The sequence below is a fragment of the Cavia porcellus genome, unplaced genomic scaffold, assembly GCF_034190915.1.
Source record: "Cavia porcellus strain 051 isolate PalLab524CR breed Dunkin Hartley unplaced genomic scaffold, mCavPor4.1 scaffold_11, whole genome shotgun sequence".
NCBI lineage: Eukaryota > Metazoa > Chordata > Mammalia > Rodentia > Caviidae > Cavia > Cavia porcellus.
This window is the reverse complement of record NW_026947494.1, coordinates 13,801,584-13,829,065: the sequence shown is the minus strand read 5'-3', so window position 1 is coordinate 13,829,065 and position 27,482 is coordinate 13,801,584. Positions and strand designations below refer to the sequence as shown.

The window sequence follows — 27,482 nt, the reverse complement described above, 5'->3', positions numbered from 1 at the left end:
TACCTTCAAAGAAAACAAAATAGGCAACAAATGTGATATTCACACAATAGGAAAAGAGGAAGGCCACAGGTTTGGAGATAAAAACATACACTTTTTAATTTGACTTTTTTCTGTTAATTAATGTGTGCAACTTTACTAGGATTTTTCTTTGAAGAACACAATTATTTTCAAATAGACATTCCACTAAGAACATGTATGTGCTAATACATTCTTTTTTTTTTTAATCAGTACCAGGGATTGAACTCATGACCACACGCTTGCCAGGCAGGTGCTTATGCCACTGAGCTAAATCACCAGCCCCAAGAATAGGTGTGTGAAGAGCAGCCTTCAACTTCAGAATAAAAATTCCTTGTTTATAAAATGAAGACTGAAAAAAACCTTGGGACAAACAGATTAAAACATTGCAGCTCCCGGACTTTGAGAGTTTACATACTAGAAAAATCTCTGTCATTAAAAAGCGAAAGACATAGTTTTATGGTAAAGAAGAGCTTATTTTAAAAAGCAAAAACCTGGAATACCTTCGGAGAAAATCACCTTACGTTGCCTTTTTATTCTTACTTTTCCATTAGTGGGTGGCGTAAAAAATAAATAAAAAAAAATACTCTGACATCCTAGCCAGAGCTATCCAAGAGTTAAACGTGTGAAATATAAACTGCCGGCCAGAATAAAACAGTGTCAGCTACAACTCAAGCAAATCTTGCCTTCTTTCATAAAGATGCATGTAAAAGCTCGTATCATCATAAATCCCCCAGCTACTGGGCGAGACGCTGTTTGGTTTATTTTTAAGATCACCCCTGGAGCATCTGGGTTTTAAATAGTGCAAATTACTGAAAAGACAGCTCAGAATAATTCCTCTGCAGAACAGAAATCAGAAGCATGGAGCCTAGCACTACTCAAGCATAAGAGGTCGGCCAACACCAGAATACAAGCATTCTAGATGTTTTTCTTCCATGAATGAAAGGGCTGAAATTCAGTGCATGTCCAAGTTTTCTTTTTGTAAAAGGACAATGTAAGATCGGTGTCTCAAGAGGCAGCAAGGACAATAAACCCTGTTAGCGTCTATGTGTCAGTAACAATCCTGTTGCACTGTGCCATAAAGTTTCATTTGGTGAGAATTCAATTTCAGGGTGCTTTATGCATGCAGAACCCTGTGTAGCACCGCAGTTCTGGGCTTTGCCTGCACCTAACAACTCACCCAACTGTAGCAGCTGCCAACAGTGGACAACCGGGTCCTTACTGTCCACTAGACTTGGTTTTTGTCCCACTGAGAAGGCAGAGGCGCTGTAGGAACAGGGAACAGCGTTCTTGCCTTGTACCTATTTGGCTTCGGCCTCCATGGCCCAGAGGGGTTGAGGATGGGTGGCCTTCTTGAGAGTCGAGGCCACCCCAGTATGCATGGCATAGCCCAGTTCTCAGGCCAGTGGGCTCATCTCCAAGCAAAGGCAGTGTCAGCTAAAGGACAGGACCTTCTAAGTGGAGGGATGAAACTGGTAATCGTGGACACATCCATTTCAATGCCTCTTTGTTTCTTTCTGGCAGTGCATGCACACGCACACATGCACACACGCGCACATGCACGTATGCGCAAGCACATACACATACCCATCCCCAGCATGTCAGACCTGGGAATCTTCATTCTTTTCAGAGCAGCCGTGCTGAGTTAGGGAGCCAGTAGGTACAAGTTTCCAGACACTGCTCACCTGCCTGCTTGCACAGCCCCTGCGGTGCCCTCCCTCATTTTAAACCATCCAGGAAGCGAAACAGTCTAGGTTAATCCAAAATTAACACGGTGCCTGGTAGCCCAGGCCCACAGGCCTGCAGCACGTCCTGCTCAGGACGCGGGTCCCACTGCCTCCCCAACCTTCTTCCTCAGAGGGAGGATCAGCGGCTTTAGTTAGGGCTCCAGTTTAAGTACTGTGGCCACCTCCTTTCTGATACTCTTTGATTGGCTGAACAATCACCGGCAGCTTACCCCGTAACTCTATGTATAGTGATAAAAAACCCCTTACTTTGTTCCTAGTTGGCGATTTATAGTAATAAGCGCTAACCTAGGGGGCTGATTTTTATGTTCTAATCCCCAATGAACCTAATGAACATTTTATTTTTTAACTAAAAAGATGGTGGAGTTACGGTATCACTTCTGCTAAGCACATTTTTCTGCAAAAAAAGAAGCGTAGCAATGAAAAGTAGTAATTGTCAGTTAAAATAAATTTCAATTTTTAAATTTAAATATTTAAATTTCAGGAACAAGACTTAGCACTATACAAAAGTCCTCCACGGTTTATTGACTCTTCCTCTCCGCCACCTGAGCCCCTCCTCCAAGCGCTTGTACATATTTTTGGACACGCTGGTGAGCAAGTGGACATTCCCTTGCTATTTTTCTTACCTAAATCGGTTGCTTGGTGGCTAATGTGTTTATAGTTCTTGTGTGCTGTGCTTTCAAGCATTCAAAGTCCAAATTTATTTCACTATAGAAACAAGAGCCCTACCAAAAAGTGACCAGGAACATGAAGCGAACCCCAAAGGTCTACTTGCCTAATACCCGGGTTCACCATTTCTCCCTCTCCAGTTGTTTCCTGCGGGCAGCATCTCGGACTGTAGGCTGCTCAGAGAATCCTGGCAGAAAGGCATCGCTTCGCAAATTTGAGGCTCCTGCCTGGTACCCGCCTCCAAACAGATTAGGAAAGACAAAGAGCCATTCAGCGCTCTGGTCTCTAAGGTTAGGGATGGGTGACAAAGGGCACTAGAAAAGAAAACCCAGCGTCCTCTTTCTTTTTAATTGTTTTAACTTTATTACTGTTGCACCATTTATACAATTACATATAATTTCAATGCATCCATTGTACATTTTTTTTGTATTTTTATTTTTTTCATTTTCCAATGAGTGGTGAGTTGGTGTCTATGACACAGAATGAAGAGAAAGTGAACTGCAGTGAACGCAGACTTATTTTTTTTTCATTTCCACTGACCAATAAACAGAACTACAGGTGCACCCAACCACAGACATGCATTAACTCGTCATGAGAAATCTAGGTAGGCTAAGTACGATGAGAGAATGCTTGTTTACTCCCAAAAATATCTGGAGAGGAACAATGGCGGGGGGCTGGCATCGAATACATGTGGACAGGCTAAGTGGGCTCCTCTGAAAGTTGGCATTCATCCACGACATTAAAAAAATATCAAAATAAGAAAGGCTGTAAATTAAAAAGGAGGACACAGAAAATACTGCTTTCGTGAAGCTTCTCGACGGCCTCAGCACAAGCCCTGCGGGTAGAACCCATCCCTCCCTCCCGCCTCCCTGCCTCCCTTCCTGGGCCAGGAAAGGGGGCACGGCCGGCCGGGCCTGGGGTGCAGCGGAGCAGAGCGGACTCGGTGCGTGGACACTGATCTTTCCAATCCGGGACGTGGTGGTCAAGGTGACTGAAGGTATATTAGATATTTCCCCACAAAAATACTATTTGGATTCTCCCCACCCCCTCCCTCCCTCCCTAGATGGGTTAGCATCCTTTTTTATTCCCCCTTGGGCAATACACATCCTTACTTCCAATTGGAAACCAGTTAGTATAGGAGAGAGAGAGAGAGAGAGAGAGAGAGAGAGAGAGAGAGAGAGAGAGAGAGAGAGAGGAGGGGGGAAGGGGGGAGAGAGAGAGAGAGAGAGAGAGAGAGAGAGAGAGATTGTTTCTCGGTGGTGCGTCCCCAGGCTGTCCAGCTACTCCTTGGCCGCTACGGTTTGGTCGGGCTTGGCTGCGGGGACCTCGGCGGCCTTGGGCTCCTCCGCGGGGGCCTTGGCTGTGGAACTGGGCGCTTCCGTGGCTGCGGGGGGCTCCTTGGAGGAGGGGGCGGCCTCGGCGTTGCTGGGTTTTGAGTCTGAAGCCGGGGCCCCGTCACTTTTCGTCTCCTGGGCGGCGGCGGGAGCCTCAGTCTTTTTGGGTTCCCCTTCCTCTTGGCTCTCGGAGGCGCCTGCCTCGGCCGCCTTGGGGGCCTCGCCGCCCGCAGCGGGCCCGGGCTCCGCGGGCTCCTGCTCGGCCGCCGCGGCCCCAGGCTCCGCTTGCCCCTCGGCTGCGCCCTCGCTGCTCTTCTCGGGCTCCGCCTTAGGCGCCTCCTCCTTGGGCGCAGCTGCTGCCTGGTCGCCCTCCTTGGCCTCGGCCTTGCCCTCGGCGTCCTTCTCGGCGTCCTTATCCTTGTCCTTGTCGGGCTTCTCGGGCTCCTGGGACTCTGTGCCATCGGCTGCCGCCGCGGGGGGCGCGCTCTCCTTCGGGGTCCCCTCCTCCTCGGCGCCCGCGCCCTCGGCCTTCTTGTCCTTGTCCTTGGCTTTGTCGTCGTTCACATTGTAGCCCTTCTTCTTCTTGCTAAGCTTGCCTCCCATCGTGGCGTTCTGCAAGTGAGCACAAGACAAGACCAGGCGGGTTACTGCAGGTCACCGCAGGCAGGGGCAGAGCCGCGGGCACACGCGTGTGCAGCCACTCTGCCACCACCAGACACCCAACCAGGAGCTAGGCAGCGTGCCCAGGCCTGAAATCCCAGTCCCTCGGAAGGCCCAGGCAGGTGGAGGGCATATCTGAGGCTTGCCTGGGCAACTTGGGGAGACCCTGTCTCAAAATTTAATTAATTTCAAAAGAGGGGGTTAGTGTGGTTCAACGCAAGACCCTGGGCTCAATCCCCAATACACAGGAAAAAAGAAGAAAGAAAAACATAAAACGATAAATAAAAATAACTCAGCCGTAAAACTTCCCGGGGCAGCACACTGAGGGACTAAGAAGCCAAGATCACGATTTAGAGCCGCGGGCCCAGGGCACAAAGGTGGTCCAGCACCTGTTTCTTCCCCACCTCCCCAGGTCCGATGGGAACACCAAGTACTGGACACTTCTGCACACCCTGCAGTGACAGCCACCCTCCTCTTACAGGGCAGCTAGGGAAAAGCTTCGCAATTTTAGAACTTCATTCTGGAGAAACCACAGAGCACAAATCACAAGTTTGCACACCACACTCTCAAGCTCTGACCCTGTGCAAAGCACATTTATCATGGCTGGGACCACAGGTGCACCGACTCGGGTTTGCTCCATCTCATTACCGGCCACGAGCAGCTCTGACTGCTCGGTATCTAGCGGGCCAGCACGGCTGATGGGGACTGACTACTTTGCAAGTATCTCCGGCTCACACAAGGCCCCATTGTAAAGCCAAACTCGGTGGCTTTTCATCGACAAAGCACAGTCAAAGTCATCCTCCACAATCCCAGTGGGTCCCCTCAAGTAAGAAAAGCTCAGCAGAGGGACAGTGCCTTGCTGGTCCCCAGTGGAGGATGCAAAGTCCAGGAGAGCCAGCTGGTTCCGGCCCAAATCAGGCCACTTCCTGGTGGAACCGTAGAGCCCTCGTCAATCAGCTCTTTTTTGTTCCCTCCAAAAATCAACCATTTTGGACAGAAAATATGCTGTTGATTAATTACCCTCCTTAGGATCATGATCCCTGAGAGTGAAACAGCCCACATTTATTTAAAAATAAACAAATCTTATTTAAAAATTAAGTGTTGGGTAGAAAGCATTGTATCTCGCCACTCTGAGTTAATTTCCCAAACGGCATAGCTTTAGCAGCTGGAAGAATTAAAAAAACAATACACTGAAAGACAACTGAAAGCACTGTTCCTGTTTTCAAGGAAGGTCTTAAAGTTACCCGAGAAAGATTTCCCTTACAAGTCTTCAAAAACACAACTGTCTTTTGGTCATACTCCACTTTAGACAGCGGGCCTATTCAACTTGATTTCTCCCCTCAGAAGTAGTGGCAAATTATGTATAGCAAAATGCTTTCAACAAAAGCAGGCTGCTGGACTGGAACAGCCAGAACCGAGCCCCAAGGAATATCAACCAACCACCACCACCACCCTCCGCTGTAAGCGACCAGAGAAGCACAGGCTGTGATGACAGCTAGGGAGGTGAGATGCAATTGGATGCCTGTGGTGTTTGGTGTTTCACTAACCCTGCAGGCCTAGGACCAATGACCTAATCATGAGTTCCGAAGACAGTGGTACACAGTGTGGCTTGCGGCAGCTGGGCGGCGGGGGATCTCCTTTTGAGGGTTGTAGCCATTGTTGATTCCCTATGGTCTTGCTTTGAGGGCCTGTATCATTCCCATTGTTTGGTTGGGTTGGGTTTTATTCTCTTTTGTTTTGATTACGTCAAATCCAATGGTATGAGCAGCTCTTTCAAAGACAGCAAGATATATTATGGTAGCAATTTTGGATTTACTATTATTGGCTTGTTTTGAAGTCTTTATTGCATTCATTGTTTTGTTTTTATTGTTTCTATTCTGTTCTGTTCTGTTTGATTTTTATTGTTATCTGCAGCTATTCTGAAGACATCAAAAGGCATTATGGTAACTATTGTTGATTTTATAATGTTCTGAAGTCCTGTATCTTTCGCACTGGTTTGTTTTAATTGGCTTTATTCTGTTTTAGCCTCTTTAAAATAAAAAAGCAATAAATAAACAGCCATTGATAATTTACACATTAGTGATGAATCAGCTGCTGAGTTTTTAATCAGCCAGTATGCACAAACTGTTTCTATGAAATGTAATGTCAGCTCTGAGAGTTTAAGGTACATTTTGGTGCATTAGGCTGAGTAAAGAAATAGGGAACCTGATAGACCTGTAGTCAGGATCTTCTCCCAGTTCTGTAGAGAAACCCATGCCCCAAGCCAGGAAATTTCAGCCCGGAAGGCAGAGCGTGAAGGCAGCACACACAGTGAGCTTGGCAGAGGGGTGCCACCGCCTGACACCCACAGTGTGAAATTCGATATAGCAATCCCCAGAGATTTCAAGACCCGCTGGTTTACAAACCTGAAATCTGAGTTACTAAAATTGGTTTTCTGAAACTCAGTGACAGCCACATTCTATTCTTTGTTTTAAACCCAGCTGTGATTCTTTTCTGGGTAGGAAGTGAACATACACAGTCAAGGAGTAAGTCAGGAATGGGTCTCAACCCGGTTTGTTTCTCATACACAGAGCAAACACCGCCTCCTGCTTTTAGCTAACTGTGTGAGCTCTGGTGCAGGATCGAGGGAGCTGGCAGGATGCACTGGCACCCCAGGAAAGCAGACCCTCTGGTTGTAGGTGTAGAACCTGCCTACACCCAGGGGCAAATCAGACCAAGGTGTGTTATGTGCACGTACCGGCTCCCCGTGGTGACTGCAATCATGAGGTACTGCAAACCAGTACAATAAAATTCTTAAAGTTATAGGTTAAACCATAATATCTCCCAGGGGTCAAGCCCAACCCTAATTCTAAACATATTCCATAAATTACTTAACCTTGGCGGCACCATGCAGGGTAAGCCACTCACAGCCTTCTTTCAGCCATCAGGAAATTCTACCGAGCTGAATTCACACAGCTGCAAAGCAAGCAACAGGTCAAGTCTCACAAAACCTGTTCTACCAAGAAGACCCCATCTAGGCAGTCAAAAGGAGCTCCACTAAAAAACCGTCAGCCCAGAAAGTTACGTGCCCTGGATCACAAGGTGCTGACTGCCTGGAGTAGCTCGGAACTCAAGATGTTGAGAGGATAAGGAAAAAAATCTAGTATTTCAGGTAATCTCTGCCCCTAAATTTTTCATCTTCCTATTAGCCTGAGTAGCTTCCTATCAGCGCCTTAAGAAATGAGACACCAAAAAGCATAGAGTTTATAAAGATTCCACTCATTTCTACTCTGCTTTTGAAAGAGAACATTTGGTCTACAAAGTTGAACCTTCTAAATTTTTTGAAAAAGATATCTATCTCAGTGACTCAGTAAGTAATGCATGCTAGAAATGACTGACGACTCTGACTACCCAAAAGGGCGAGATAGCCTTTGCATTTGTAGGGCAGAGCAGGGCAGAGAAAGGCCAGAGGCCAAATGCTGGACCTGGGTTCTATGACCTCACATACAAACACTCTGGAGTAGATAAGATAGCTCCAAGAAAAGCCAATTCAGGTGTCTCTAAAAATGTATGCGCACACACACAGTATTACGATGCCCAAAACTATAGACTTATGATTTCAAACTGACATCTCAAACTGCAACAGCAAGCAGAAACACAAAAACAATACCCAGCATCTGGAGGCAGATTTATTTATTTCAATGGGCAGAATCTTTCTAGAATATCAGGCCCTGATCTCTGGTGGTCTAGGGCTTATATGGGATAAGCAAGCAGGAAGTCCAGAGATAGAATGGTTTGTCAGTGGGGACTGGTTTATACAATGTGCATCACGGCGACCAGCTATGTGTCACAGTGGCCAGCCGTTTCTAAGAGACAGGAGCAACAGGAACTGGAACAGGACAGGGACTATCACCTGGGCAACTGACCAACTGAAGCATACCAGTGGGGCAGGGGTGCATTTTCTGCTAGAAAAGAAAAACAAATAACAGAATAATTTCACTGGGTTACATCTGGTAAATGTTGGACAAGCATTATGTACCAGGGACTTTGGACCCAGGTCATGGCGGACTCCGGAGATAGTAACATGAATCCCACCTCAGCGCCTGCCTTGAATCTGCTCCCCACCATTTCCTATAAACATAACAAAGGCCAATGTCACAAGAACGTGAAGTGAGGCGTCAGGGTGACTTTCCCATTTCACACAACTGCGAGCAATGTCGGTCCTGGCAGGACACAGGTTCTACACATACAGGTTCTAGAACAGTCAGCCATGAGAAGCACTGTGATTCAAAGAAGCTTCCAGAAACAAGTGCTTCATAAAACCTTGCCATAAAGAGGCTTGGTCTGTGTTCACCAAGCAAATGCTTCAGCACAATAACATCAAAATCTTCGATCTGAACACTTCTGACATTTCAGACGCTCCAGAGGTTGTGAATCCTTTTAACCAATAAGCAGTCCATCTTACCAAGGAATTACCTCCAAGCCCTTCTTCCCAGTGTGAACCAACCCTGGCGTGATCAGAGAAGAAATATCACCCCAGCTCCCACAAGACCCCCACCTGCTTTCATGACCTGAAGTCAAGGAAATAAGAAACTCCGTCTGGTCACCAGAATGCAAGAAGAATTTTAATTATTAGTTAAGACTCATTGAGTGCCTCAAATTTGCTAAGTGAAAGGTAAAAAACCCAGCCTGTCTTCTATTAACCCCACTTGGCTATCGAAGAGAGCTCCAGAAGAAACATATTCAAGTGCACTTCGGTGAACAGAGAAGCAAATGCTATTCCACCAGGTGTTGGCTCCTCAGCGCACCCTGGTAGGCAACATCATGAAAACAAAATGAGAAGGGGGCTTGGAAGGGCCGGGGAGCCCACAGTGGTCACTGTCCATCACTCCATTCCCTTGTTTGCCTGCACCTCTCAGGGAACTCAGTCTGCAACCACGTAACACCCACCTACTGTCCACACCCCCAACACACAGGACTGTCATCAGCGCAGATTAAACCCTCACTGTGGACACAAACATTTCCTTACTTATTGGCAATCAGTTGCTTTCTATAATAAACTTGTGTGCATTTTTATGAACATCTGTGGAACATACAAGGCAGGCTTCTCTAATTTCCTCACGCAGAGGAAGACACACACCCAAAAAGCATCTTCCTAGGTCACTAGACCAGGCAAGGTGAGCTCAGAACAACTGCAGAAAGTAAGCAGCAGCCTAAAAATTAGGTTCTAGTTCTTTCTCCAAAGCCAGCCCTAGAAGGATTCTTGGGTCATGAAGCTGACAGGCATATCTTTTAAATCTTTTCTTAGAGATAAAAATCTTATTTATAATCTAATGTTCAATGTTAAAGAGGGAAAAAATGTGGTCTTAACACATTGACATTACAGAAAACCTCCTTTAAAATGTTTCTTACTATTGAGAGCTTCAATGTAACAATTCTGTAGTTATGTAAAATCTAAATACTTGTGTTTGTATGACTGTTTCTATTTTAGAATTTATATAACCTTTGGGAACTAAAGGTAAGAAATCATTTGAAATGTAACATTGGAATCAATATCAATATGCTCTTTAATCAAAATGATCTAAGTATTCCTCTCTCTAGGAAACCTGTGGCGCATCACATCGGCTACATTGCATTTATTTTGTATATAAAATCCACAGGACACACCCGGCCACTAATCGCTTTAGTGATCATGGAATTGCATAAAGTGACCACCGTTCTCCTACTACAGCGTGATTTAGCTGCTGGCCTGATCGACCCATCCAGAACATTCCCAGCAGACGCTCTGATGATTCCCTTCCTTAAATCAAACCAATCTGTCAGTCCAGCTGACCAAATTAAAATGCAGTCTTTCAATATGAGAAAATTAAGCTACAAGGACAGATGAGAAGATGAGACCTCGGAAAAACTTAAATAATGCAGTATTATCATTAAATTCCACACGTTTATAAAAACCCCATTGAATACACTGAAGAGTAAACTGGCAGCCAGCTGGTTTACCACTGTGTGTGTCTGTACCAACTTTAACCTATTGGAAACTTGGCGTGATGGTGGTCTCAGGGGATGGGAGACTTCTAGGTCAACCTGGATTACAAAGCCAGGCCTTTCCTCAAAAAACTAAAATGAAAATAACTTCAAAAAAATGAGAGGTGAAATTGTGTAGGATAACACCAAATATTTTCTGAAGAAGGTAATTTGCATTGCTGATTACATTTAGAAGATGCCTTCCAATGGCTGCGTCAGCCAGAGTAATCAGTGAGTCAGGATGGATGCCACACCATGAAGACATCTCGGAGGAAGTCGTAACTGTCAAAACCAAATTCCATTTGCTTCCCAGTGCCAAACACAGCTACCTGGCAGTAACCTGAGTTGCTGTCCCTTTGCCTACTTTTGGTGCCATCTACCAACCTTCTGTGGATTTGCCCCCGCCCAAGATCTCTGAGTGCAGATGCTTCCTCAAACAATGAAACACTGAAAAAAAGTAAGCGGTAAGAGTCGTTTGTCCACATTTCTAGAACAACACACACATCTAACATTCTTTTAAACAGGAAAAAAGCAGTGGCTTCTAACTTAAAATAGAAACAAAGCACGATAAAGGAATTACCAAGCCTGGAAAGCTAAGCCCAAGCTCCTTCCTAGCTCTGTAGCATACAAGAATCATTTAAATATACAAATCCTGTTTGCAGTAATCTAAGACAAATTAAGTAATCTACTTCCTGAATATAACATCCACTTGTAAAACATAAGTAAACCTGTGCAAATGTAGGAATAGTTTTTCTACCCACACTGTCTCCAGGACCTCTTTTTCGGATTAGTTGGTAACTGTAGACGGCGGCTGCAAATCTTTCAGGAGCATGCATTCGGTGTAAATGCTGAGCTTCTCTGTTCTTACAGTAAGAGTGAGCTGTGTCCGAGGACACGTACTGGAAGCCTAGCCATGCGTGGACACACTGCCTGCCCAGAACTTGTTCTCCTGGACTAGATACAGGCCAGTGATTGCATCTAAGTTACAGATGACAGTCTTTCTCTTCCTCAATAAAGCTTAGATTCTCAAGTCCCTAGCCACACACTTCTTTATTCCCAAGAGCTTGTAAAACAAAACCAAAAAAGAGTTGAACTTCTCAGGGGAAAAAGTATCCAATTTGATGAAGAAAGTGGATTAAATTCCTCAGACAAAATGGAGGTAAAGAGAGCACAGTGCTGCAAAGTAGCTAAATTTTGCCAAAATTGACCGTGTCGGCTGTTGATTCACTCTCTCTTTCCTCCTTCCTCAAATCTCAAGGGTCACATAAGCTCGGTTCTCACCCATCAATGACATCACTTCCTCTGGGGGGAACCAGGTTTCTGTTTTGTTTTTAATTAAGCCCATGAATTTGGAGCACTTACTCTAAGGAAGAAGATTTTAATTTGTTTATGAATAAATTCCACACCTTTTCGTGGCTTCCCTAACATGTTCTAATATGATTAAATTTTTATTTATTGCTTTGTTTTCCTAAATGAAAGGATAACTCATTTTTTCCATTTATTGAAATAAAAAAGCTACACAAAACCAGGACCTATGACCATTTCTACAGTGCAGTTTTTTCCCGTGGTACTGGGAATTGAATCTTGGTTTATCACCAGTGCCCCCACCACCACACACACCCACACCCACACACACTTTTTTTCAAACACAGCCTTGCCTAATTGCCCTCATAGGGCTCAGACTTACAATCTTCCAGCCTCAGCCTCTGTCTGAAATTTCGTTTGGAATTTTTAAAATTTGGAGAATCTCAGGTCAGTTGCAAGCTTCTCATACCAACGGCCTTGCTCTGGGGATAGCAACAGGACACACAAAGACCACAGGCTCACTGCCCTGAGGTGGAGTAGAAGAGACTGAGCTCAAGAGAGGGCAGGGGAATGCTTCTCATGCTGCATTTCACAGTCCACTCCTCAGACTGCCTTTGAAAAACCATCTCCACTTCGCCTGCACTGTTCTAACTTATGCAAACCAGACTCACATATTCCTTGCCTGAAGGTTCTCCAGCTGAGCATCTTCAGAGGCGCACAGAATAGAGCACCCAGCAGTACAGGATGTCAACCTTCACCCCATTCTGCACCAAAGCACTGGCAATGGCATCAAGAATCGAGAGGCCCCCCTCCCAAAAAAAATCTCCCTTGTTCTCGGTGCTATCAGAGAGCCCACTTTGGACAGCGGCAGTGGTGACAGGAGCCAGTGATCTGACCCAGTTCTCAGCAGTAAAGGAATTCACTAACTGGGTCCTTAACAGAGCACACTTCTGCACGCAGTGATTGGGGTTCATCAGATCCTACAGACTTTACCAAGGGAAAACACACAGATCAACCCCACCAACTGGATACCCCTTTGGTTTGGATCAAGACAACAGCAGTGTTATAAAATGTGACAAACTGTAGCACAACAGAACAGGAGAGCGTCTAGCCAACCTCTGAGCCACATGGAGGACATGCTGACAGCTTCCCAGTGAAATCTGAGGGTTAGGAGCTATCGGTTACTGTTTCCCTTCTTTCATCCTTTAAATAAATAAAACATGCATTAAATGGTCTGACTGGATGTAGGTGAAGGAGAATACTGGCTCCAGAGTCCCTGAGTAAGAGAAACAAAGGATCATCACCCCGCCTTTCAGATCACCATTCTTGGAGGCAGGTCTGAAGGATGACATTCCCCCGGCCTCCTGGAAGAGCGCTCTAGACACCAGGTCCTGTTTGAAGCTCTCAGGAACCCTTCTTCATTTTGGTAGCAACAGAATCACAACATTAAATGTGAATGTTTGTCTCAGCCCATGCACTGCACTATACATGTTTGGTCTACAGATCATCAGTATTTGTAAATGAAGGCTTTGCATTTCAGCAAGAGGTTGGTTGCATCCATTATGGAGCATTAACCAAGTATTTGGGTGAAGAAAAGGAACCCCAATTACAGCACTGCCCCGCCTCAGAAAATGCATAACGACTCAGTTCCAAGACATTAACTAAAAACCAAAACTATGAGGATTACATGCACTATATTTTTCCCACAATTACTAACCATTCCATTTCACAGTGGCATATTTTGTATTAATACTGCTCCATTCATGAACAACGCTTAATGAGTATCTCTGGCATATATGAACTGCTACATAAATCAAAAAAAGATATCAAATTTATTCACAGGATCCAAAGTTCTATATTTACAGCTTTACAGGCTGTCACTATTTACGTCTTCTTTGTCTATACTAATAACTTCTAAGCATGTCTCAGACACAAAGGTCCCATCCACTGTTGAGTTTGCTTTTGAAAATGCGAATTTGGATTGATGAGCCATTTCATTTAGAATCAGCAGAGCAGCGCTCTAAGGATGATTGCAAACAGATTATAATGAAGATGATGACTCCAAGTCTACAGCAAAACTCGACACGAATACACAATCGTGTGTCTCAGATTGGGGCATTATTTCTGGTTTAACTGCAGCTTCATTGTGCAATCAGGACAAAAATTCAGCTCTGTCCAGCTCTGTGTCCACGTTACAATATTTCTTCCTTAGAAGAAATCTGGGAATAAACCAACCTTTCTTTGTAAATTTTCTTACGTGCCTACAACATACTATCCATGTGTCCTTGGACAAGAAATCATTATTTTAACTTAAGCCTGCAAAAGCTGAACAACCTCACCTTTCTCTTCATTTGTGTTTTGAGTTTCCCTAGAAGAGAAGCATAAGATAGATCCTCTGCAAAAGAAGGGAAGAGAAGCAAGATACAGAGAAGGCGAGAAAAAGGAATGAAAGAATTAAGATATATTCTGTGCAAGAACTAAACTTTCACAAGGAACATAATCATATGTTTTGCAAACAGGAACTAATAAAAAAGAAAAAGTTGAACAGGCCATCAATCTATTACTGATTCTTTTTTACTGTAGCATAAACTTACAGTTGGCTCATGATTTGCATCCACAGACAAATTTCACACCAGATCAGGTGGCTTTATAATTAAACTGGCTAAAAGAACTCAGGTTTTTGGTCAAATCTAGTTGAAACAGGCTGGGATGAGACACAGGGGGAAACTGGTTTGTTTTGTTTTGCTTTTACTTTAAGGAAAGAACTGATAAAGAACAAAACAAAGCACAACATAAGCAAAATATGATTTAAGTAAGAATAAATACAGGAGAGAAATCTAAGATATGTGATCATATCCAACAGCTTCTACTTTGACAAATGACTGGCTCTTTTCTCTTAAATGATCACCTTTTAGTCTAAAAGAGGAAAGTGAAACAAAGGCAATTCAGTAAGTGTATTTCTGGTATCCCCACCAGCACAGACTCCGTCACACTGAGCTGCTGCCAGGTTTCTTCAGTACCTGGGGACAGAGTTCGCAAATCTTTTAAATATAATGAGTGAAAATTATAATGAGTAAGTATAATGAGAGAAAACATTTCTGGACAATTCATTCCCTTGTCACAACAAAAATGTTTAGCATTGTAAAAATGTACTACAGTATTTTTATAAAAAAGCATGCACACACACACACACACACACACACACACTGATGTGCCTATGAGCTAAAGCTTCTAAAACAACCCAATTTTCCCAGAGGTGATTAGGATGACTTACATCCACAAAGACAACACAAAAGAAGATTAACTACAAGAGATCTTTCTATTCTTCTTCCCCCACAAGTCCAACAGAAGCACCTTCACAGTATCTTTTTGAATCTCTAACAGCAACCCAACATGCAGAGTCATAAGAGCTTCAGATTATCAAAACTTATTCAAGAAAAACAAGACTTAATCTTACTAGGGGAGTTTGTTTTTACTGCAATTGCACTCAAGATCTTCACCCTGAGCTGCATCCCTAGCCCTTTTTAAAATTATTCACACTTTTTTAAAAATTTTGAAACAAGACTTCACAAAGTTGTCCAGAAGGGACTCTAACTTGTGATCCTCTTGCCTGAGGCTCCTCACGGTGAAGATCTTTTCTTGAAATATTTACTAACTACAAGGAAAGTCAGGGGACACAGGTAAGGGAACAATTCTACTCTGGATGAGCAGAAGGAATAATATACAAGAGACATAGAAATACAAATGAAAGAAATGTCAAGAGGGTGAAAAGTTTCACCAGAAGAGATGAAGAAAGGTTTGTTGAGAAATAAAAATATCAAACATACTTGTACATGTAGAACTCATGCTGCCCAAGATTGCCTTAATATTTAATCTCCACATATGTCAACCCACTGACTGTACCACAAGGAAGGAATCATCACCATCTCCCACAGAACCCTAAAATGTGAGTAACTCACCCAGCTTCTAACTGAGAGGCGACGTGGACCGTGGCACTGTAGCCCTGCAGTGAGGTCTCCTGACCACTGTGACAAGCTGCCGTGGGGACAGATAAGATTTCAAAAAGAAGATGAGGAAGTACACAAAGTGTCTACGTCAGAGGCAGCAACAGGAAGTGTCAGGTCAAGGTCACCAGAAATCCCTTTCCTATTTAGGAGGTAGGTGCGTGAAGGATGATGGAACAGAAATTTGTAAAATTGCCTAATAAGGAAAGTATCTAGATTTAGATGGCAGAATGCAGAAAAGCAGTTCCTCAAAGTTGGGGAGGGGGGATGATAGCTCAGACACCAAGAAGAAGTAATTTCAGAAAGAAGCATTGAGAAGTCATTCGCTGCTGGGGAAAAGTTAACAAAGATGACAATGAGATGGTCAGTGTGAGCTGGTGGTGAGCTGTCACCTGTTCCTCCTGTGGTGACTCAGCTAGGAATGTGAAGACACGAAGCTCTCTGCCTCTTAGGAGGGGGCCAGGGAGGGAATGGTCAGTATGAATCTGCAGTACAGGAAGACTTCTTCGTTTCCCTCTGGAACTCTCAGAAATGCAGGGCAAAATGAGGTTCGTTTTGGAGGGACACTTGCAGTTCAGATAGGGAAGAGACAAAGTGAAAAGAAAGGAAGATTACTTAGTAAGAGGCCTGATGGTAAAAGATGAAACCTTGTAAGTCTTAGAAAAATTCATGTATTTTCCAGCATTTTATCTTTATTTGTTCAGTCATTTATCTTGGTTCTTTGGTATTACAACACTTAGGATTTCTTAAGTCCTGGGAGCAAAGAGACAGCCATTTCACCAACTAGAAGGCCACAGGCCTGGCCCAGTGACCACTAAACCTGGAGGCCCCATTGTGCAACACCTAGAGGGCTGAAACAGTAAATAATCTGACTGCGTTAGAACAGGCTTTATGGGCTCTGCAGATGGATGATCAGAACCCCCACTCGGCATCCAGACACACTTTCAGTGTAAATACAGAAAAAGGCCTTAATTCTTAAGAATTCTTATTCTCCTTTATCAAGCACAGTGGTCTTGGTCTTCATACAAAAACATTCATCTTGGTTCATTTCTCTGTATCATCACGATCTGTCGTCTGTTACACGGTTGCACGTTTTGGCAGTAAAATAGACCGAATCTTATTTGACTACTAACTTACAGCTTTTCTTCAATATTTAGTCAGACAAATCTGATAGCTTCGGGACAAAGATTTTGCTTTATTGTTGTTAATGTGCAATGGAAACTTGATAAATATTATAAACTCACTTCACGCAGAAACATCCAATTTTCAAGTGATAAACTTAATCGACAAAAGAATCAATAGCACGCCACCTCTAAACTGAGCTATGTGAACTCATCTTACACTTAATGGTTAAAAAAAACACAAACATGCTAAATAATAACTGAAACTTTCGTTCTATTAAACGAGACATGATGAAGTCCAACAACATCTGTGGTAGCAAATACTGCTACCGTGACCTGTCACATAACTAAAGGCTAGAATTTAGAACACTGCTGTGACAATATTGTGCAATATTTTTAAATTACAATGTGCACACTATAAAGATGAACTATTCAAAATGTACCTTCTAATTGATTCTACAAGTTTGAACCATTAAATCCCGAACTGAGGATGAGGATGATGCTTTCAAAGTGGCAAGAGGACAGGCTTGCTTCAAATGCAAAGGCCGACTAAATGTGGCCTTTATTCAGAGGTTTTTTCCCCTTTTAATATATCCTGCCACATGCAGCAAGCACTACCAGAAATCATGTATTATTCACCCCCATCAATAGCTTACTATGCTTTTAGCGTCTACTGGGTATTCACATGGTTATTTATTTGCACTTAGCGGGTGGTCCTTTCAAAAGCTCTGGTCCAGCATCCTAAGGTCTGACTCGATATGAATTACCTGCTCGTTTCACTCAATAAAGTGAGTCAGGAAATGCAAGCTGTTGAGATCATTTCTGAGCCATTTTTCTCCTCTAAAGAACCAGGAAACTAACATGTCTTATCACCGCAACTAATTTAGGACTCTCAAAACAATTCAAAAGTATGAGGAAAAAACTTATAGCCACTGGGATATTTTGGCAGCTTGTTAATGGACCAGACAGAAGTAGACGGGCTTGGAGCCATGACAATCTCGATCAACTGTACCCACTCAACAAAGCCAGGTGGGTGCTTAAGGAGATGAGGGTTGGGGGGACAAATAGCTGCAACTTCTTTCCAGCAATTTCTAGAGCCAATTATAAAGAGCTGATTTGCACTTTTTATGACCATCTATGCTTGTCATATATTGATATTTTAATAGATTTTCCCTGGCATCATCAGTCAATGTAGGCTCCCCAGTCTTACAGCTACTGCTTGCTTTTCAGACGTTTCTTTGAATTCATAAGGGTGTCTTAAATGCACAAGCAAACAGTATGTGCTCTGTCCTCCGCTGAGACAAAGATGCGCTGGGTGACACTGTAGCGTGTAATGTCCACAGTCACCTGGCTCCCCCTCAACATTCAAATAGGGCTCCCCGGGGTCCCAACCAGAACCCCACCCTTCTCCTCCACACTTTAGCCTTCTTCAAATTCGAGCCACTAAGCCCTCCGGGAGGCAGTGAGCTGTGGATAAACACCCAGGATGTGAGCAATGTGAGATTTAAAAACACAATGTGGCTATTTCTTCCCAACACAGATCCTAGGGAAGACTGTCTTCCTCGGCCTCAGATCTAGCACACACTAAAAACTCAAAAAATGTTGTTCTTGGTGACTTTTGCATCATCTATAAAACCCAGAATATGAAAATGCCAAAGACCACGGTGACTACTGTGTCAACAGCACACGAGTTCTCTTTGCTACCAGAGTGCCAGGCAGATTAGAACGATGGGAGCTTATTCTCCCCCGCACTGCCCCACCTCGCCTGCCCACTCTCCGCCACGTTCTTGCCAACCCTCTCGTCAGTGCCATGGTGTAGCCCGAAGGGGTGGGACATGGTGTGGGCAGAGGGGATGGGACACAGAGATGCATGCTGGAGAGCAAAATTTCAGAACCAAGACACAGCTCAGAAAGCAGAAGAGAAGCGCCTGCCTATGCCAGGCCCTGGCTATCCCTGCCAAGCATCAACTGTGTCACAGTGAGGCAGACATAGTGCTTTGTCTCTGTGCGCCCCTTCTCACCTAACGTGAAGCTCCCCCTGCTGTCATGGGTCTGGGGCCCATGTGTGAGACAATGCTGTTTTCAGAAGCACCCCTTTTATATAATTAGGGTTCGCATTTCAGAAAACAGGTTTCACCTTCTCTGTTCAAATGAAATTTTGGTGCGATGCCAGGAAGTAGGCTTTGTGAAATAAGGTGCATGGGGTTCGGGGTGAGCAGATCACATTCAGCTACATGACCTAGGACAGGTAAGTCGGCTCAGGACCCCCAGCCTAACCTGCAAAAGAAAAGTGAGACAGAAAGCTGTCAGCTGCATTACACGAAATACTCACAGTCAAGGGCACAGGGCAGCTGTGACACCCACACAGTAGGCCTTCAGTCAATCTTCATTTACCTTCTTTCACCTAAAACCATTTCTCAGCTCTGTCCATGTGTAACAGAAAGAGCAGAACTCTGCTTTTCAAACTAGGCAAAGAGAGGTGGAACGGATTACTGTACGTACAACTGGAGACGAATGTGTACTGACTCAATTATAATAAAAATCTTCCCTGAGACTCCCTGGCTTTAATCTAGGGTTCTAGGATCCTAAGCCCATGTGCACACTTCTAACTTGCAGGATGACAAATGCTCGTGTGGGGGAAGACAGCAGTGCAAACCACGCCTTCCAAGTGACCACATCCAGCACACCCAGAAAAACGCTACCAGGGAGCATTCAGAAAGCAGACTCCTTCTTACCTGTGTTTCCCACCCCAAGAAGGACTCCATCTGGGGCAACCTTCAGGAGACAGTCTTTTTCGAAATACTATTCCCATCTTACTTCCTTTACGGTAGACTGAGAGGTGATAGCAAAAGGCCGCGTTCCAGTTCTCTTTTGCACAGTTCACCAATCAGTAAATGTTTTCTGTAGGAATATTTGATGTTTCACCCACACAGTAAAATCGTATGTTCTAACTCAAAGGAACTCATGAACAGATACATCTTCCTCAACCTTAGCCTAAAAGTCGGTTCAGAAGTTTGCCATCACTGCCCTCATCCCTACAGGCTTGGAGAAGACACATCACGAAAAGGAGCTGCCTGAATTCAGGACTGCTCTCAGTCCTGGGGACTTACTATGCATTGCCATGTCGAGATTATGCATGGTACCACCCTTCGTGTGGAACTTGCAGTCAGGCCCAGGTTAACTCTGCAGTGAGTTCCGCCAAGATTTAAGTCTCTTTCCACAGAAAAGCACCTAACACTGTTCACTACACATGATTTTCTGAACCTGAATCTTTAAACAATATCTGCTTTACTTGGGCCTGAGTCTCACCACCACCACCAAACTGCTTATGTCAAACGGCCACCCTGAATTCCCCAGGGCTGACTATTTCACTGGCAATACAAAGGACTAGAATTTTATTTAAAGATTAATCTTTACATCAGTGTGCACGCTGTATATATTTAATTCAATTCTACGAAGCCCTCAAAGCTATTTATTTCAGAAATCCATACACACTGTGCTAGGTGTGGGGCCCTCAATGGGAAACAAGGTCAACGCTGACCTCCCACAGAGCTTTGCTTCCCTGAGCATAGAAAATCTATGCCCCTAAGAAGAGTCCAAGGTAACAGAACAAATGCTTCCTTGCAGAGCGAAATCTGGCAGTGCCGCTTAATCAATTCTACCAAGTCAGCCACAATAGAAGGCTCATTTCGCTAGATGTGGAACAGAAAAGATGTAGGCCAGGGCCCAGATCTTGCTCAGGGATGCTTTCTGGGCGCTCTTCAAAGTGCTGGTGCCCTGACAGACAGACAGAGGCGGGTGCTGTTAAGAAGCAGCGTGCAGGAGGAAGGGTAAGAAGAAGACAGGTAACAGGCAAGGCACAAGTGAAACCTCAGATCCAGTTAACAGGACACCTCCAGATGCATTCAACCAGGCACAAAGTCCCTTGCTGGGGAGACAATAGGTCTCACCCTACACATGGCCGTCTAAAACACCGGCTTCCTCGCTTCTCCAAACCTACTCTGCTGTGTAGGACGTTGCTAAACAGAATGTCCCAGTGACCACATGAGACTTGAGAAATCCTGAAGTTGCAACAAATGCATCTGAAGACAGTCATTTGTATTAATAAGAAAGTCAAAGGCAAACCTTTCATCAAGTTAAAATGCATAGTGAAATGTTCAGGGTATGTTTAACAAGCAAATATGTACCCAGGTTATCTAGCAAAACTCAGCTCAGTGAAGATTTTGAGAGTCCAGCCCTGCCCCTGTGGCCTCCTTGCCTGTAACACGATCAGGAGGACCGGCTTACAACCTGCAGGATTTCCTGGCTGACACTGGCCATCCAAAGACGGTAAAAGATCTTGAAACACAGAACAGCCTCAGACTGGTACCAGTGCTCCAGGCTCCGTACAACTCTCAGACGTTAAAAAAGCACGGAGGGTAATAGTAAGCTGTGACTCACGAGTCTCTTTTAACGGGGAAACCCCACTGCACTTATTATAGTATTAAGTGGGTAGATTATTGTACTATGTCATTAACACGAGACAGAAGGACCTAAAATAGATGAAACTGAACCAAAGAGAAAAGAATTTGTGAGAACACACCCCCCCGACTCCTGTGATCTGAACCCATCCATCCTTCTGTCTCTATGCACAGAACTTCTCCCTTAACTTCATCTCTAAAACTGCCTGCGTGGAAACGCAATAGAGTCAACACCAATACAAAAAAATCGCAGAGTCAAAACACGCTTGAACAATGAGTCTCAAAACAATAAATGAAACATGGCTGGTTACAACAAACTGCCACAAGACGTGGGGGGAAGAAATGAAGCCAAAGAAGGAACAGAAGATGAGTGGCCGTTACCTAAGGCCACACAGAAAAGAGCAAACACCCACAGAGATAAGGCTCGGTAATCACAACACTGCTACTTCCTCCGGTGCCCACTGCAACAGGCCATCCCATCCCATGGGTAACATCCCAAGTAGAGATACCCAACCCACAGGGCATTTTAAGGTCTCCCCTTTCCATTTTTATATTGGAGAGGGGAAACCTTTTCCGCATTTAAACCTAAAATGTCTTAGGATCAGGACAAAGCACATTACACGGAAACTTTCCAGCGTTCTAGATCATGCGATTCACACTTTGTGGGTCTGAAACATGCAACTTGCACCTCGGTCCAAAGAAACCTGAGAAATAAATGCAGTCTAGGGAGTACTTCCTCACACACTGAGGATGCACTGCATGTTAACTGTGCTTCCAAAGAGTCTACAAAAATCTGAACCATTCTCTCAGATAAAATTCTCTCTCTTTACTTGGAATTAATGAAACTTGACAGTCATGGTTGATTATTACAGATTCTGGGGATTCCCTAGTGAAGTCTTCCCAGCTCTCACATCACTCTAACATCGGGAAATCAGAAGCAAGAGCAATATTTTGCTTCCTGCAGCCAGGAAGAAATTCAAAGACCAAACACATGAACAGTCCTGGGCAGCCCCATGCCGCTGGACCACAGCCCTCTCTCCACACAGCTTGCCTGGGAAGGAAACGCACTCTGCAAATCAACACGAATGATGCATTATGATTATTTTGGCAGAAATAAGCCTTTGTAGTTACAAATAAATGCACGTTAACTGCTAGAAAGAATAGATGACTTGCTTGCAATTCTTTTAAAAACTAATTTCTCTCATTTATTATAATCAGCTCTCATTTGCATACAAGATGTTAAAATCCTCCTAGTGTTGTCTTTTATGAGAAAAAAATCTATTTTCTCTTCAAGATGCAGTCTAGTTCAAATTGCTAAAAACTCTAAAATAAAATCCAAATGAGGGTTTGCAATTAGAACACATTATCTTAAATCACTGACATGAAAATCTCACAATACTTTCTAAAATAGCCACACTCAACTTCTGAATAAACACCAGATAGAGTAAATAATGTTGAGGGATTTGTATGTCGCATGAAGCCTGCTGCTTGTGTTAATGGCCTTCTCATGAGTGGTGAACAAAATGTATGTAAATCTGTGACTAATTTGTGGATCCAAGCCTTTCCTTAACCCCTGATGCCAGGCCACACCCACAGAATCCAGATGGGCACAGAGGGGACCCAAAGGACTCAACTTCTCAATGTGATTAAGGTCTCAGTGACTTAGGGGGTAGTTTTGAAAGACAGGGATTATGGTGAGACCAAGAGGACCTTGATTGCTCAGAATTTCATCAAAGTTACACATAAAAAATAAAATACAGGGAATCAAGTCTCACACTCCACATCTGTTCTAAAACCATCATTACACTTAAGAGCGATCACTATAGACATGTTTTTCTTTTTTAAAAAAATAAGTATTTGAATACTGGAAATGAAAAAGAATGACAACTGATTGTTTTCAGTTTTGTCTGATGATTTTACTTGCTGGGCTATAACTGGAAAGTCTAGAATTTAATCCTTCCTTCGAGGCAGGGGTCAGCAGATTGGGCAGCCTGTTTGTCTTTAAAGTCTTACTCTGCACTCAATAAATCAGTCTGAAGATTCCTCAAAAAACTAGGATTGCAGGTCCCTTCAATCCAGCTATTCCGCTTCTGGGTATCCTTCCAGAAGAATCAAACACATCGTATCACAGGGACATATGTGCACCCATGTTTATAGCACAATTTGTAAATAGCCAGATCTTGGCAACGACTCAAATTCTCATTAACTGCAGAATGGATAAAAAAAGGTGGCATTTTTATGTTACGGAGTACTACTCAGCTACAAAGAAGGACAAACTCAAGGTTTTTATAGGTAAATGGATCAACTTGAGACCATACTCAATAAGTCAAATAAATCAGACTCACATGTTCAAACATTTTGTCTCCCTAGTATAAAAAACTGAAAGAATAAATAAGATTTAAAATGTACAACAGATATTTTGAAAATGAAACGGGAAGAAACTGCTCAAAAGGAAAGAATAACTAGGATGTGAAAAGGAGAGAAGAAAGAAGGGAAAAGTTAAGGCAACAATATGCAATGTATTAACCACTGTTCATCTCCTATTATTCAGTTTTGAAATTCTGTATCATTTTCATTTTTTTGTTTTAAAATACAAAAATAAAATAATGTCCAGAAATGTGTATTATTTAAAATATTAAATTTTAGTACATGAAGAAAATGAAAAAACTTAAAGTCTTACTGAGCTTTGCAGTTATATGTTTTGTACCTGTTGCGCCCTCCGAGAGCAGAGTTAAGTCAGGAGCTGCCGGGCTGGCAAAGCGTGAAATCCTCGCTCTGGCCCAGGGAGAACAGGCTCCCTGCACTGCACCCGGGTCCTGGATGAACATCTCAGCCCAGGGGCCGGTTTCCTGCTGTCAGATGAGAGGTCTGGAGGATGCAGCCGAGATTCATTCTGCGTATTCTAGCTTGCAACCATTAGTATGCAGTGAAAAAGAAAGTCACGTGGGAATGTAATAAGACTGGAAAACAAAAGACTTCAAAAAAAAATCTCTACTCATTTATTGCGATGCTGTGATTAAGCCCATCGAGGATTCCGTTACAACAGAAACCCAGCTCTAAACTGGGCGTGGTACCTCCAGGCTGAGGCAGGGGATCATAGCAAATCAGAGGTCAGCCTGGATTACACAGTGAGGCTCTACCTCAACAAACAAAATGAAAACAGAAACAGACCTCAACAGATCAAAAAGGACAGGTCACATAGATTCCCCAGAAGCCACTGCGCTACAACACAAGTCCAAGAAGACCCTAAGTCAGAAACCAGGCAGACTTCCCAGGGAGAGTCCTTCCCTTTCTGCTTCCCTTTCCCACAGAGGGAATCCCCTACCCTGTGAGCCTGACTTCTCACAAGCAGAAAAGAGGGATGTGAACACCGGTACAGAGGGAGGATTTCTAAAAACTAAAGGCTCTGGGGTCCTTCTGAGCGGGGTCTTGAGCTGCCCTTCCAATCACACTGAGTCTGGCCCTTAGGAAGTTGCTGTTTATTACCTGTGTGCAGGGCACAGCAATCACATTCCCTGGGAGGCTGGGACAGGTACACAAAGTGCCTTTGTCCTTTTTTATCCCCCCCCCATCTTTGGTCCCCTTTCCAGTGGTGAAGCAAAATCATAGCCAGCTGCTTTTTACCATGTGTTCACCCCACTCCCATCAGCGTCTCCCTGCAGCTCCCCGAGACCTGAGGCCTCTCTGCAACCCAGGCCGGCCTCCTGGCCTCTGTCATGGTCTCCTCCAAGGCTCCTCCGAGCCCCACACCCATTCAAACCTCTTGCTGTCCTTCAGACCCTTCCACCGCAGTTTCCAGAGTCCTCCAGGAGGCCGAGCGCCCTTGATCGCCACTCTCCAGGCCCCTCAGTCTTCCCTGGGCTGCCCACTCTAAACCCACTCAGCTCAGGAGCCTCAAAGGCTACATTGCTCCAAGGCAGTGCCTCGATACTCCTCACCTACACAACCTCCTGATTTCCAGGATTCGAATCCTGGAGGCTAGGCTACAACCACCACCCACCCCGACCCAGCCAGAGCCTGGGGCCGATGCTGGGCCAGCTTGCACCAGGTGGGCCACTGTCCGCTACTGCTTATGTAATTTTTGTTACTTGAAATCTGTTTAGAATGCAGCTGCAGCGTGTGAGAAAATAGAAAAGTACACTGGCATGCTGCCATACTTTCTTTTAATCCCACTTAATATTACTACCTACACATAAGCCCTTTGCATTGAAGCTGGGTGAGGTAGTACATAGCTGTCATCCCAGCCACTTGAGGGGCTGAGGCAAGAGGATTGTCAGCCTGGGGTACACAGTGAGACTGGCTCAAAAAATTTTAAGAGTGGAGGGTGCTCTCAGTGGCAGAGCATTTGTCTAGCACGTGTGAAGTCCTAGGTTGAACCCTAAGCACCACCCCCAATTTTTTAAAAATTCTGTTTAGACTTTATTCAGATTGAATGTAACACAAAAGGTGTCTCTGAAGTAAGAAGCACACTGGTCTCTTCCAGTTCCTCATTAGCTAACTCCTCCACCCGGGCTCTTCTGGCCCACAGCCCAAAAGGCAGTGTCGCACCACAGGTCCCGAGTGCCGCAGCCCAAGTGAAGAGGAGCCCTGACACTCGAAGAGGAGCTCCAGGCACGCGAAGAAGGGCAGTGGCCTCTCACCTCTCACTGCATTTCGTCCTGTGCAAAAGTAGCAGAAAAAGTGAGGGTGCAGGCAGATGGACATTCACTGCCCCCTACATAGTCAGACCTGCCAAGAGAGGAATCCGTATGACAGGCCCGGCTCTGCACGGACCCTGCGGGCACAGGCTGAAGCGTCTGAGCCCACAGGGGCCCTCCGATGTGTACAATTCTGACACTTCAAAAAATATAGTGCCGCCAACACACCAAGAGGACCTCCAGATCTTAATTAATCGGCATTTGCTGACGGTAGGAGTTGTGCCAATTAGCTCCTGCAACTGGACACACTCATAATTAAGCAAATTGCACTTAATTTGGGATGTGAGTATGTGCTAATTTTAATATGGAGCACAGTCTATTATTGAGAGATGCTGGAGCCCTTGGGACAGTGGCACAGCAGGGAGAAAGGAAAGCGAGGAGCCCTATGACAGTCGCATTTGCAGGTCGATGTGCTTTGAGCTATCGAATAGCACAGCTGCAATGTGGTATGTGGTTTTCTCAAGCGGTTACAGAGTAAAGGGCCACTCTGTGCCATCTTCTTTCACACATGCACACAGACACCTGCTGGTTTAGGGCACGGTGGTGCACTGCAGGATGGCAACAGGTCACGTTCTGCAGAGGGACACCCTAGCTGCTGTTCTGAGCTCAAAAGAATGCTGCCAGATCTGAACCTGGTTTTATTACTACTCAAGCAAATGTAATGAATACATTAATCACAGATCAGACACTGGATTACAGTATCTTATGGGAATGTTTATTAAACACCTCAGAGTAGTGTCCAACTCAAGCTGAAAGGGGTTTTTTAATGGCTTTGCTACAGCAGCCTTCAACTGGTGCAGAAGAGCAGAACTATATAGAGCAGAATTATAGTCCTCTATGGAGCTAGCATCATGTATGTAGGAACAATCAAGGAACTTTAATTTACAAAAGCATTAAGCAGTGCATGTACCATAGGATGGTGGGAAAATCTCTTTTCAAAGCAACTATGACATTATGTTTTCACATCAAATGATCAGACTGAGCTCATGAAAAAGATGCTTCAGATAAGACACTGGATATGAGCTGGGTCCTTTAGTTGCAACAGTTTACAGGCACAGGGATAAATGTAAGTGTGAGCCAAAAGGATTATGGCATCACCCGCAGATAGAGGAATTCTGACAATAGGACCACAGACGAGCATCGATTCACTTACTGGAATATTGGCTCGTGTGAAGTTACCTGGCCACTAACTTAGGTCTGGAATAGTCAAGTGGTTTAACTACAATGACCATAAGAAACAATGTTGTGGTTTGTGTCCAGATGTTCCCCCAAAGCCTCATACAGTCATGAGAGCAGGTTTTTCATAGGTGGCTGAATCTTTAGAGCTCCTGATTGATTCACAGTCCAATGCTGGGATTATGGTTATGAGTGCTACACCTGTCCTATGGCAGGTAGCCTACATACAATATAAGGGACAGAAAGTGGTTTGCCTCTTCTGTCTCTCTCTCTCTCTCTCTCTCTCTCTCTCT

The 27,482-nt window shown here is 44.3% G+C and overlaps 1 protein-coding gene across 8 annotated transcripts in view; it reads right to left on the bottom strand.

Moving 5' to 3' along the window:
* Positions 1-2,768: 2,768 nt before the first annotated feature.
* Positions 2,769-27,482, bottom strand: part of Basp1 (brain abundant membrane attached signal protein 1) — a 51,532-nt gene continuing 26,818 nt past the window's right edge. For 7 of the 8 annotated variants that reach the window (XM_063258001.1, XM_063257999.1, XM_063258000.1 and 4 more), the window contains exon 2: positions 2,769-4,375. In XM_063258001.1, the coding sequence (XP_063114071.1) occupies positions 3,710-4,366 (657 nt within the window). In that variant the 5' untranslated portion in view covers positions 4,367-4,375 and the 3' untranslated portion in view covers positions 2,769-3,709. Of the gene's footprint in view, positions 4,376-15,690; positions 15,825-27,482 lie in introns of those variants that run through there. The other variant, XM_003466709.5, reaches the window with a different exon arrangement.